Source organism: Corvus cornix, chromosome 1A (genome assembly GCF_000738735.6).
Source record: "Corvus cornix cornix isolate S_Up_H32 chromosome 1A, ASM73873v5, whole genome shotgun sequence".
In the NCBI taxonomy this organism is placed as follows: Eukaryota; Metazoa; Chordata; class Aves; order Passeriformes; family Corvidae; genus Corvus; species Corvus cornix.
This window is the reverse complement of record NC_047057.1, coordinates 71,698,208-71,710,725: the sequence shown is the minus strand read 5'-3', so window position 1 is coordinate 71,710,725 and position 12,518 is coordinate 71,698,208. Positions and strand designations below refer to the sequence as shown.

The window sequence follows — 12,518 nt, the reverse complement described above, 5'->3', positions numbered from 1 at the left end:
ATGGAGGACACACTGGAGCTAGAGGGAGAGCACACCAGCTTCAGAGCCCGTGACTGAGCAGCATGGCTTTCTCAGAAGAAGAAACCTCTGAACTGGAAGGAGGAAGGGGCAACATTAGGAGAGGTGCCACAGATGGCCATAGGGCAGTTACAAATGAAGCATTGTACCAACAATAGTTGAGACAGTACCAGAAGATTAATTACAGTTGTTCTGAATTTTCCAACTTCTTCATTTAAAATAGAAAAATACTAAGGATTTTTTTCCTACAACTGCCATTTCACAGAGACCAGGTTACAAAAGCAAAAACAAACAAGAAAAACCCCAGACCACAAAGTTATGGTGAAGAATATGCTTCCACACAAAGCAGAGCTTTTAGTGCATGATATGTGTTAAGCATTTTTTATTTCCCATCCTATCTTACTCCAAATTAATTCTTCTGTATAAGCTTTAATACTCTAACTTGGTCTAACCACTATTTTGAGGGTGGTTGGGAGATGGAGATTTAACTGTACAGAAAAATCTGTTTCTTTCAGGGTTTGGGATTTCATTCAGAACTGGGGTTTGACAAATTTCAAGCCATGGACATAGAGACTTGGTGAGGAACTTCCAGTTTTCCGTATTTGAGCTGAAAATAAATACCCAGTATGTGAAAATGTCATTCATCTAATTGTAAAATGGCCACAAACTACTAGCTTTTGTCATCAGTGAGCAAGTGGTCTGATACTAGGAGAGGATCCCATCCTTGATCTCCAGTAAAAAGCCCCAGGGATTACACAGCACCTGACTAATATGGAGCTCACTCCCCACAACTGGATTTTCCTCCCTTGCTCTTAGTTATCTTCCCACTTCTGTCTAAAGAAAATCTGTCCTTGAATCAAGTTACAAAGTCCATGGTATCTACACTAGTCCTGCTACTAGAAAAGTCAACATGTTTTTTTAGTAAGATAATAAACATAACCTTTGCAACTAAGATCCTTTGCAGCTACTCTAGATGTAAATTACAGTTAATTACATCAGTGAATACAGGTAATGATCATTACAATTACTTTGGAAACAACTGCTGTCTAAAACAGGATGATCAGCAAGGCTTTAGAAAGTGCTCCTTATGTATTGGAGGTTCTTAACAGCAAGAACAAAGTGCAACCTGAAAACTTACTTCCCATGGTTCTCCTAACCTTATTTCATGGCTTAGTGCTCCAAAAGCTATTACCAATCCTACAGTAAATAGTATTATTATAGTGTTGTTTAGAGAAGAGAAATCACCACCTCCTAGTCTCATTAAATTATAAATAGGATCATCACTGCAAGACAATTTTTCTGGATGTGGTGCCAGGGCCAGAGAGGAAAAAACCCACTCGTTGTGCAAATTAAAAAAAACTCAACAAACCTAACCCCCTTCCTGTTTAAGTCTCCTTCACCACCAATATACTGACACAGGTCTTCATCCACAACAAAAAAGAGTGCTGCTGGCAGCAGCAACACCTGCTGATGCAGTTTGTTTGGAATGAGCTGAAGGGCAAGAGAAGAACCATTTCTGTGACAATTCCCTTCTTAGGTTCCCCCTTATGCTGCCAGCAAGTCTAAGGTGTGGCTATAGCTTCTGGAGAGAAAATTACCATTTTTCTTCATCAGAGGGATAGAGCTGCCAACAGACTGTGTTAGTCACGAGCTGCTCCCTTTTAATGCCACAGGCCAGCTCTTCTTGTGTGTGGCAGCAGAGCTCAGCAGTCCAAGCTGCCGGAAAGCTGGAGCATGGTTTGGAGGCAGGAGCTGCAGCTCGTTAAGGAAAGGAGCATGCCCCAGTTCCTGAGCACACTGAACAGTCTTGAGAGGCAGAAGCTCTGCCTTGCACATCCCATCTATAAAGTGACTGCAATTACCTTGCTTCTGTGTAAAAAAGCCAAAAGAATGACCTTGTTTGTCACAGTACTCTTGAGAGATTGCAAACTTTGCTACAGTTGTGGAAACCAAGAGCCAGGTCAAGAATAAATACCATAGCTTCAAAAGCCTCTTCAAAACAAGGACCAGAAATTGTATTGCCACTATGAAAATACACCTTCATTTTCACTGTACACTGCTCTTTGTTACAGAAGCTACACTGGACTGTTGCATTCTTTTCTAATCTTTATTTACCTGTTGATTAAAGAGCAATTCTTCTTGGTTTTGTCCTTTTCCTCTCTCACTCCATATTACTTCTTCACAATCAGAAGCACAGTGGTCAAAATGATCGATCAGAGGGAAGAGAGCACAGCACAAAGTTTGGGGTGGCAGACCCCATTATTCCCAACTACAGCTCACACTGATCCCCTTCACTGTTTGCCCCTGTTTTTTGATATGACAGCTGTGATGATTTCTAAGAAGTGGTGAATCATTTCAAGTTAAATTTACTTGAACAGATATACCACAGACCAAGTGGTATCACGACCTTGGCAAGCTTTGCATCCAAAGATTTTGATTTCTATACTGTTGACTAATCATGGTGGTTTGGAAAACAGCAACACTGGCCAGGAAATCCAGCTCTGAGGCCAGTCTCAGTTCTACTGAATCGTTGTGTGGCACTTGCCCTCACAAGCTAAAAGCATGACACTTTGGAAACTTACTCTACTAACAAACTTCATCCCTCACTTATCAGGAATACTAAAAGCTCTAATTTTAAAATCACTGCTTAAAATATGGATCAGTCCAAAAGAGATCAGTAAGTCAAACTGCACTGATCATAGTAAATGTCCTCTTTTCCACCCTTAAAAAAAATCAGGTTATGGTCAGAAACCCAAGTACTGAAAAATAAAGTATTCCGACTTTACTGTTTGGTGAAGTTGTTCAACAGCAGCATTGTTAAAAACCAAGGATTCAGAAAGCCAGCTCTTGGAGAATAGCATCCACAGAACTGCAGGTTGAGAGCAAAGATTCTGACAAATATCCCACAAGCACATCACTCAGCACGTCTGACTGAACAGTTTATTAAATCTGGGTCAAACTCAATATCCTCTAAAAAGCACAACCACTAGAACAAACCTGGGGAAAACTCACAGACTGCATGGATTGTCATGCAAACTGAACCACTTTTATTTATCCAGCAGAAGGGGGTGGGGGAAGGCAGGGAAGGGAAGGAAAAAAATAGGGAAAGCAATAGTTGGAGCAGAACACACACACAAATGACTCCACAGAAGTCTTCTGCTCCTACTAGACCTTGAGGCACTTCGAAATGCAATCAGAATGAATACAGTCCTGCACTGACCCTGCCTCCCAAGACTGTTGTCTTGGTGTGCAGAAAGAAGCAGGTAAATGGCAATTGCCTAACAAGTACTGGTACTTAACAAGTTCTGCTTATCAAGTGCTCTTTCCTGCTCAAAATTTACAGCAAAGAAAACATGCTACCAATTCAAAAAACAGGTGCAGACTGCGAAAACAGTGTTTGTCTTACAACTCCACTCCCCTTCCAGGAGAGCTGTGTTTCCCAATCACAAGAAATAGGACTGATCCCTCTTGAATATATCAGACTCCAGCCTTGCAGAGTCAGACCTGCAAGACTTTAAAGGACGTAGTAAGCTCAAATATTTTAAAAACGTTAATAAAAAGTGAAGTTGTTGTAGAATGTGCTTTAAACAGAGTACAAAGATTTAAAAAAACCCAAACAATTGCACTTCCCTGCCCTGTTTACCTGATGTTCGTAAGGCTCTTGTCAAGAAGGGAGAACATGAGTCTGAAATCAACACTATCAAATGGACCAGCTCTCTTCCCTACATCCTTCTTGCCTCTCTTGGCATACCCCTGCCAAGAACAAAGCAAGATGGGAGTGTGTGGCTGTTTACTTAATGATTCCCTGTTGGGTGCAAGGAAAAGGAAGCTGCTCACTTGAATGAAGAGGAAATAACGGAGGTACTTTCCAGAGGCAGACAAGGAGCAAACTGGGACAAGGAGTCAGTGGGTTGGGAGGCTGGGACTAAGGAGGCAAGGTGACTAATGGAGAACAAACAAAGGAGAGGGGAAAAAAGGGGAAGGGGTGAAAGGAGAAGGCAGACTTGAGAAGAGGGCAGGACCTAACATTTTCCAGACAAATAATGCTGGGCAGAAGAGGGAGCAGAGCCCAAAAAATTTTTGGAAGAAGTCCAAAGGCTGGGATTTAGACTGTGGAGACTGTGTCAGTAGGAAGACCAGAGCAGGAGTAGCTAGTGGAGAGGAATAGGAGGTCTGAGGGGTAGAATTCTAGGATTTCTTTGTCAAGATTAAAATTAAATGCCTGAGAAGGAGAAACTGGGACTGAGAATGACAATGGAAGTGGGGTAAGGAGCTCTGGATGAAGTAAGACAGGATCAGGACAAGGACTGTCTGAAAAGAAGGAATAAAAGGACAAAGAGTATATATCCACCAGACCACTGCAATCTTCCACTGTCTGGCTCAGAATCCATATTTTCAAGTCTCACTATTCCACAGCTGCCAACAAACAGCTATAAAATCACTGATTGTGTCCCCTTTCCTCTCCATAAGGATCTACAGAGAAGATGACAACCTAGTGTTGCTACCAGTTATTCCATAAGGACATGAGACCGCTGTCTGTGGTGGATCCGAAGGTTTTTAATCTGTTGATATATCAACATAATATAAAGTCTTCATTTCAGTTGACTTTGCAACTTTTGCAATGTTCTTTTAACAACACCATGCACACAATATACACACAGGAATAATTACTCAGAATTGAAATGCGACCATCTGTAGCGTGAAATGAAACATCTGCGTTACAGCAACGGTACAAAACATTTCAGAACAGGAAGAGAGGATTATGACATCTGAGCAGAGCAAGGGAGCTAGTTAAGACAGCAATCTGTAATCCTACACAATGCAAGTTGACCAGGATGGCAGAAGTTACCGCTCTCCTTGCAGAAGTTGTTGCGCAATCTGTAACAACTAAATATTACCAGTTTACAGATAACTTTCCCAAGTACTTTGCAAGTTTTGTTAATCTTCTAGGACAGCATGACTAGAGTCATGCCCATGCCTCAGAGACACGGGTTGCCAATAGAATCCAAGCTGCTTGCAGTGCTCAGCAGGACCTCCAGGGATTTTAATGGCACTCCACCCAGATGCACATCCTGCACAGACATGTTAATCTCGAAGCTGAGCTCTGTATCTGCTGCTTGAGGTGACAAGTATCACCACAGCAATGTATCCGTTCTGGCAAAAGTGTTCTGGCAGCCCCAAAAGCAAATATAAAGCAAATTACAGAGGCAATAAAATAATACTATAAAGCCACGTACTCCAGGCTATACTGGCTCACTGCATTTAAAGGGATACTGCCCGACATAGTTTTTTAAAATTTGTTTTGAAAACAGTATTTTTGAGGTGAGCAGAAATTTGATAGAGTTTTAAGATGTACCAACTGTTTTTAAAAACACGTGAATATTGACTCTTGACTGTTGGAAGCCCAAGTGACTGAGTCACCATATGAATAAAAGCAGCCTGTTCAAAAATGACCACTCTGAGGTGACTGAGCTCAGAGAAACAGAAAAAGCAAACACGCAGAGAGATAAACAGTGAATTCCATTTCCAATTAAGATTTTTCTGCAACACAACAATTTTTTGAAGTGACAGTGTCCCTTTAAGTGAAGATTATTTTGCTTTTCTTAAAGCCACTATTAGTGATTTGGATGGGATCGCTGTCTCTAAAGAGGCATTAGGAGCAGAGGCAGGAGGAGGGAGAGGTGTAGTGGAGATAGCATTAAATAGGGATAAGGGTCTGTTAAGTGTAATTCAGCATCAACCCTTTTACAGCTCCTACTCTATGCACATATGAGTATGGGCCAGCCCTGGTGGATAAAACCATGAAGAGGGTTTCAAAGTCTCTCTGCAGGAGATACCCCAGGAAAGAATGCCAGAGGGACTGAACAATGAGTGAAGCACAGGGCTAGCAGAGGACTATCACATCAAAATTAGCACAGGGGAACTGGGCAACAAATTAGATTGACTAAGAAGGAAAGTTTTCCATTCTGAAACTTGCACTTGGGTGGATATTCTTAACTCAGGTGGATGTTCTTCAATAAAAGTCTATTGTGCCATGAGTAATTCACAACAGATAGGTACAGGTAGATATTATGTGGGACAACCTCCCTGGAGCAGGAGAAAAAAAATGGCAGTTAAAAACCCGGGAAAGATTGTGTTTGAAGGATCAAATGCAGAACACAATGAAATCAGGGAAGACTTCCAGTGATGTGTCTTGGATCAGGCCTAGAGAGTGTGGATCTCTCCCTCTGCAGAGCTGGTCTGCAGTGCAGTCCCTCAAAAAAACACAACTTAGAACGAGCAAGTTCATACTCTGAAAGAAACTAAACGAGACCCTCAGATAACAAGGCAACTGAGCAGAGTTTGCTTTCTCCTGGATCTGCTGACAGACAGATGTGTTCACTTCATAAGAACAGATTTTGGGTGGTTAAACTAGCAAAGGAAATTTTAATTTTCAAGATAGGCAAATGCTAAACAAATGTCATTTGCAACCCAAAAGTTAATCACCTACTAAGGGACTCGGGAAGTAACATTAATTAAAGCAAAGGCAGAACCATGGTATAGAGCGATGACCAGATTCGCAAGTGAAAATGAGAACTAAACACTGTAATGTGTGTTTAGCACTAAATGGGGTATTAAAGCAATAGCATAGCAAGCAGCTTAATAGCTGTGCAATGATGCAAACTGGACTGCTTGGAAACTAACGGCAGATTCCAGCAAAAATGACTGGAATTCTTAACAGCAGATTCTTTTCTAACCTTATAGTAAGACAAAACAAGAAAGAAGATATCTGTCATCTGCAAGTGTTTTCAAAGTCCCTTGAGGGAGCATTTTCATTTTGTTAGATCAACAACACACTCTGGCTTTTTTGGAAGGAAAAAAACGATCCTCAGAAGGGCAAGACGGAGGCAATAGCATGACTAATCCTTGACAGTGCTGTTTGCTCTTGCTGTCCCCCTTAAAATTCTTTCCTAAAGAAAATTTCAGTGATAAGTTGTACTTTTCAAAGGAGAAGCAAAAAACCAGAATGACCTTCCACTGCTAACTGGGAAGGTGGCTGGAGTGAAAACAGTAAGCAAATTTTGAAAAAAAATCAGCACTGTGAAAAATAGAAGAGGGAGCCTTACACATGGTTTGTGGAACATGCCAGGATCTCCTCCTCCTGAGCTGGAAAAGGGGTTCTGCTATCATCAGTCATGTGCAAGGGCTGTTTCTTCTTGTTTGTGAGCCAAGGATGGGAGAAGTAGGTGAAGGGAGGGGTGGGGAGGAGTGTCAGCAGGGTTAGTGTCAGCAGGAGGTTCAGCCATACATACCACCCAGATGCAAGTCGATGAGGTCACTGTAATAAGACTCTCCCCAATAGTCTACAACAAGGAATTGGTGAAGACAGAGTTATTGAGTCAGATACCCACCCTAGCCCCATACAATCAAAGCAATATATGAGAGAGACATAGAAACAAAGAAAAGGGCAAAGAGGAGACAGGCAGCTACACGTGGGCACACACATATATACAAACACTATACGTCTGTCTTTCTCTGTAGATATACATATATGTACACACACACACAAATATATCACAAACATATATATTGGGAAGATGAAGAGAAAATTTCCAGCAGGCAGGCAAGGACTCCCGAGGGGAAAAAATCAAGAAGTTTACACAGAGACACTTCACCTATTTGTGTTTGCAGCAGTACCTGTCACTGATGTCTCTCCTGTTCTTGCTGAGAAAAGCAGAATTAATCCTGTTGCTTTGGAGCTGAGCAATATGTCAGAAGGAAACAGTGTAATTTCTTAGGACAGCTACAGGAAAGGTGTAAGGGTTGATTTCTTGGAGGTGGGTGAGTGGAGGATGGTGTATGGCACACAGGTGGAAGGCACTGAGTGAGTGCTGACATGAATGGCAAACACTCAGGCGTAGGAAGATGGGATTGTGTGTTCCTGCTAATGCAGTCTCTGTGCCAGGCAAGAACTGCACAGCAGCTTTCAGGACAGAGATGTGCATTTCCACAGCTGCTAGAGACAAGTGCACCATGAGTCTAGCACTGTGGAACATTTCGTTGGGAGGAGACAGATGGAAACACTGAGAGCAATATTTCTCACTGCATAGGATTCATTTGATGTAAAGAGGGGGCTCTTAAACTTTTCAGTATTGATCTGACAGTAGATGTTTTCCAAGCTCTTAAAAACAACTGTCAAGGTTTATGCTAAAGGGAATAAAAGAAAGGTTCTGCAAATTTCTGATTTGACATCTCTTTAAGTTAATAATTGAAAAAAAGAAAAATTCACAGAGGAAATTAAAGTCATTAGCATGTCCAAACAGGCGAATGCACTATAATACAAAGTACTGTTGCATTAGTAATATTATATTACATTAATTAACTCATCCAAGGTGTCTCTTGGGACACCACAAAAAACTGAGAAAATTCTTCACTGAGTTCCTACTTTACCACTGTAGTGAAATACCATGGTGCAATAGGAAGGGGGGAGGGAGGGAAGGAAAACAAGGAATGACAGTAGCTTAGACCACCTGTGTATGACAAACTTGCCCCTGGAACAGAGCTTACACTGCCACTTGAAATAGAGTTTACCCTCCTAATCATTCATTCTTGCTATGAATGCAACTATCAAAGGCTGAGATTTTCAAAGATAATCACAGAGAACATATTAAGGCAATTAAGTAATCATAGGTTGTGAGATTTTCTGAATCAGAAATGAAATGTTAGACTGAGCATTCAGCTTTTGAAAGAATAAAAGACCAACTGTGCCATGCCTGAGGCTGAGCTAATTTTAAAAAGGAAAAGACAAGGAGGTGGCCAACAAGGTACAATTATTTTGTCAGAATTAAAGTTGATGGTGACATCCAAAACATTTCTGAGTTTGATTAGTTGAAGAGCAAGTACCACCCTGTAAGTATTCCAACTTCACAAACAGCAGATAATGTGTGAAATTCCTGGAAAGAATATTGAGCTGCCTCTATCTATTGCTAGGATCTAAAGCTGTAACCTCTCAGGAAGACAGCAGGGCATCACTGTGAAGAACTTACTGAGAGTCTTCTCAGTGTAAGTTACTTGCCAGTAACATATTAAGGATGATGCAAAGTGGATAGAAAGTAGAAACAAAACTATTCTAAGTAAAGAAATTTTTATCTAGAGAACTGGTTTTGTTCTTACCAGTCGAACTGAAAAACCCTTTTTTTCTACAAATGGAAAGTGGTCCAGAGCTGAGAGATCTGAGGAATTAAAGTTAGTAGAAGACCTCTACAAAAGAAAAATTTGCAATTCTTTACAGACAGGAAAGATGACTAAAGCAATATGCTAGAAGATGATAAACTACATAGAGAAGTAGTTCAGATGGTCTTGTCTGTCTTTTTCTGTAATAGAAAAAGAAAAGAATCATTGGCAAGTTACAGAATTGTGTTTCTTCTGCCTGGATTTTTAAGTAGTAAGAAACTACCATTAACATTACCCAAAACCTCATATTTAAATGCTAACCAAGAAGTGATTTTTTCTTTCCCTACAGGGAGGGAACCTGAAAAACCCACTCATTATGGAGCCTAATACATTGTCCCTGAACAGTTAATACTGGCTGCTGTCTATGGAAAAGCCATTATTTTGATGCTGTACTGCAATCCTTCTCTATTTATGTGGACAAACTAAGTGCACAGCAGACATACCTCGCAAGCTCCCCCATTTTTTCTCCTTGTACAACCTCATAAAGAGATTTTTTTTTTTTTTTTGGATGGCAACACCACTTTACACACTGCATTTCCCTTTTTGAACTTTTGTTTTCATGGTTTCATTAGGGGAGAGACTGATCAGAGACAAGAGCAGGACTCCTCACCTTTACACAGCAGCCCTTGCTGAATGTAGTGGTCACCGTTAGGTCACAATGCAGATGACAGAAAAATGATGCTTCCCTCTCGAATAATTAGTGGATATTGCAGGCAGAAATTAACTGTATTTAAGGAATGTGATGCCACAGATCTCAAAAAGAAGGAATTCAGTTACTTTATTGCAAACATATGTAAAATGTCTGGAAAAGAGAAAGCTGAGGGGAAACCTTATTGCTCTCTAAACCTCTGGAAAGGAGGTTGTAACCACATGGGGGTCAGTCTCTTCTCCCAAGTAACAAGCAACACAACAAGAGGAAATGGCCTACAGTTGTACCAGAGCAGGTTTAGATTGGATATTAGGAAACACTTCTTCATGGAAAGGTTTGTCAAGCCCTGCAACAGGTTGCCCAGGGCAGGAGTGGAGTCCCCACCCTGCAGGTATTTAAAAGAGGTGTGGATGTGGCATTTTAGGAACGTGGTTTAGTGGTGGGCTTGGCAGTGTTGGGTTCATGGTTGGACTCATGACCTTAAAGTTCTTTTCCAACCTAAATGATTCTATGGCCATGCAAGAGTACCTGAAGGGGTGAAGCACGGAATTGATTTATAATCTTGTGTTTCAGTCAACACAGATTAGAATATGGTTGGGGGTTTTTTTTCCACCCCAACGAATGTGTTTCTGGCTGATCTCCTGAAATAAGGGGAAGAGTTGAGGATGGTAAATTCTTTATGCCAGAGTTAAGCTTCTGCAAAGATAATGTATGACCTGTTGATAGAAACATTTAGCAAGAGCAAGGCACACCCTAGAGACTTCCTGAAGAAAAGATCCCTTTTGCAAAGCAGGACCCACAATTTCACAGCTCTGCTAGGAAATTCACAAATACACAAGCTCATCTCAGACTGCTTCCATTTGGGAGAGCTGGGAGTGAGAAGCTATTTTTCCAAAGGTTTAATTCTGCAGTCTCCCATTATACTATCTTACTCTTGGTGATATTCTGTCCTCTCTGAATGTGTTCTAGGCATTTTGTGATTCTTCAGTGAGAAAACTCTATCATGAATAATATTCTCTCAGCTGCTAAGATTTTCCACTTGTGCTGGTATGTCTTACATGAAAGTCATTCAGCAGCTCAATAATCAAGATGGACTTCCAGATGAAAAGAAGAAAAATGAAAAGAACCATCAGAAACAATGGAGGTGGGTTTAGTAAGTGCAGTAACTGGCAGGCCAGAGAACAGAGTGGGGCCACACAGGAACACACAGCATAAGGAAGGAGGCAGCTCCGCAAACACAGGGGTTTGCACAAGGCTATTTTTTTGATCCCACAAATGAAAAAGCCTGATCATAAACATATTGATGTCCTCAAGATTGTTCTTCACACCTGTAGTGCCTATTTGCTTTGGTAAGCACTCAGTCCTGCTTCTTTGGCACACCCTTACAGAGCACCAGACATACCTAATTCTGGCTGAGTAGTAATTGGCAGGAAGTCACAACTTACTTTTTCTCGGGTGCACCCTCACTGCTTAACCAAGCTCCATTTTCAGAGGCATAGATGTGGCTCTTCAGGCAACAAGCAAACATTTTCCAAACACCTGTTCCACTCTTGCCATTTCTGAACTCTGCCCCTTGTAATCAGGTACATAATCCTGGCCTTGTCAGGTACACGCACACTGCATTTGCCTGTTGGATATTTGACTCCTTGCAAATTGAGGATTTTTTTTCCAAATCATTATACTACTATCAGCATTATCTGAACCAGGTATTCCTCCACTCGTATGCTTGCCAGATCAGATGATACTCGTTTAATTTAAGTACACACAACATTTCTCCAGCAGCTTGACATGGATACCTTTCAGGACACGTGTGCATTTCTGCTCTGCACAACTTTGTCAGAAGTAGCCAGTGTGCTGGGCTGTGCAGTGAGGAAGATGTTCTGTGATGGTCCCTTTTAAGGACACTACCTTGATAATCCAACACAATAGAGAAAGCACACACAGTTTCACAATTATTTCCTTAACAGGCAAACAGGGTTGTCTTACTGTGACAACTTTGTGTGAATGGTGGCTAGGAAACCTCTGCAATTTTCTAGCTGTAGGATCCAGTGGTATGCAGAAACAGTCAGCCATTATTAGTAGCTGGAGAATTACCTCCTACACCTCAAATAAAGGTAAGTGAACTAAGTCTCTGCCAACAGGGAAGCTGCAGAATTAGAAGAAACATAGGAAAAACAAGGCCTCAAAAAGAGAGCAGAAAAGGGAGAACGGATTCACATTGGGCTCAGTCTCTAGGCTATAATGGTCCAATGGCCTCTAAAATCCAAACAGCTATGGATTACTGCACAAGCACTTGATAAGAAAACATGGAAAACCAAACCAAGTTGTGATGGATACCTGCTTCTCCTCGAAGGGCCTTCTCCACAGCAACTCCCCTCTCCTCAAGTTGCCTCTGCTTCTCTTCCACTTGTTCCAACTGCCGCTGGATAATCTGTTCAGAGGAGAATGGAGCAGAACCTCACCAAAGCAATTCTCTTGCTCTATCTGCAGCACACATCCAGCACTAAGAGACTTCAGTCAAATTTGCCTTTTCAAAACCAAGTATTTGTATTCAACAATAATACCCTGCTTCAACAGCAAGCATCACAGATTCTGGTGACAACATACTCCTCACCCTGTTACATCCTAACCCCTAAAT

At 41.3% G+C, this 12,518-nt stretch overlaps 1 protein-coding gene across 6 annotated transcripts in view; it reads right to left on the bottom strand.

Moving 5' to 3' along the window:
- The window catches only part of MICAL3 (microtubule associated monooxygenase, calponin and LIM domain containing 3), a 162,990-nt gene that overhangs the window by 9,814 nt on the left and 140,658 nt on the right, over positions 1 to 12,518 (bottom strand). For 4 of the 6 annotated variants that reach the window (XM_019288722.3, XM_019288724.3, XM_039571041.1 and 1 more), the window contains 2 exons: positions 12,218 to 12,311; positions 7,311 to 7,361 (listed from right to left, as the gene is read on the bottom strand). In XM_019288722.3, coding sequence (XP_019144267.2) covers positions 7,311 to 7,361; positions 12,218 to 12,311 — 145 coding nt within the window. The remainder of the gene's footprint in view (positions 1 to 7,310; positions 7,362 to 12,217; positions 12,312 to 12,518) is intronic. The other 2 variants (XM_010404136.4, XM_019288726.3) reach the window with 1 other exon arrangement.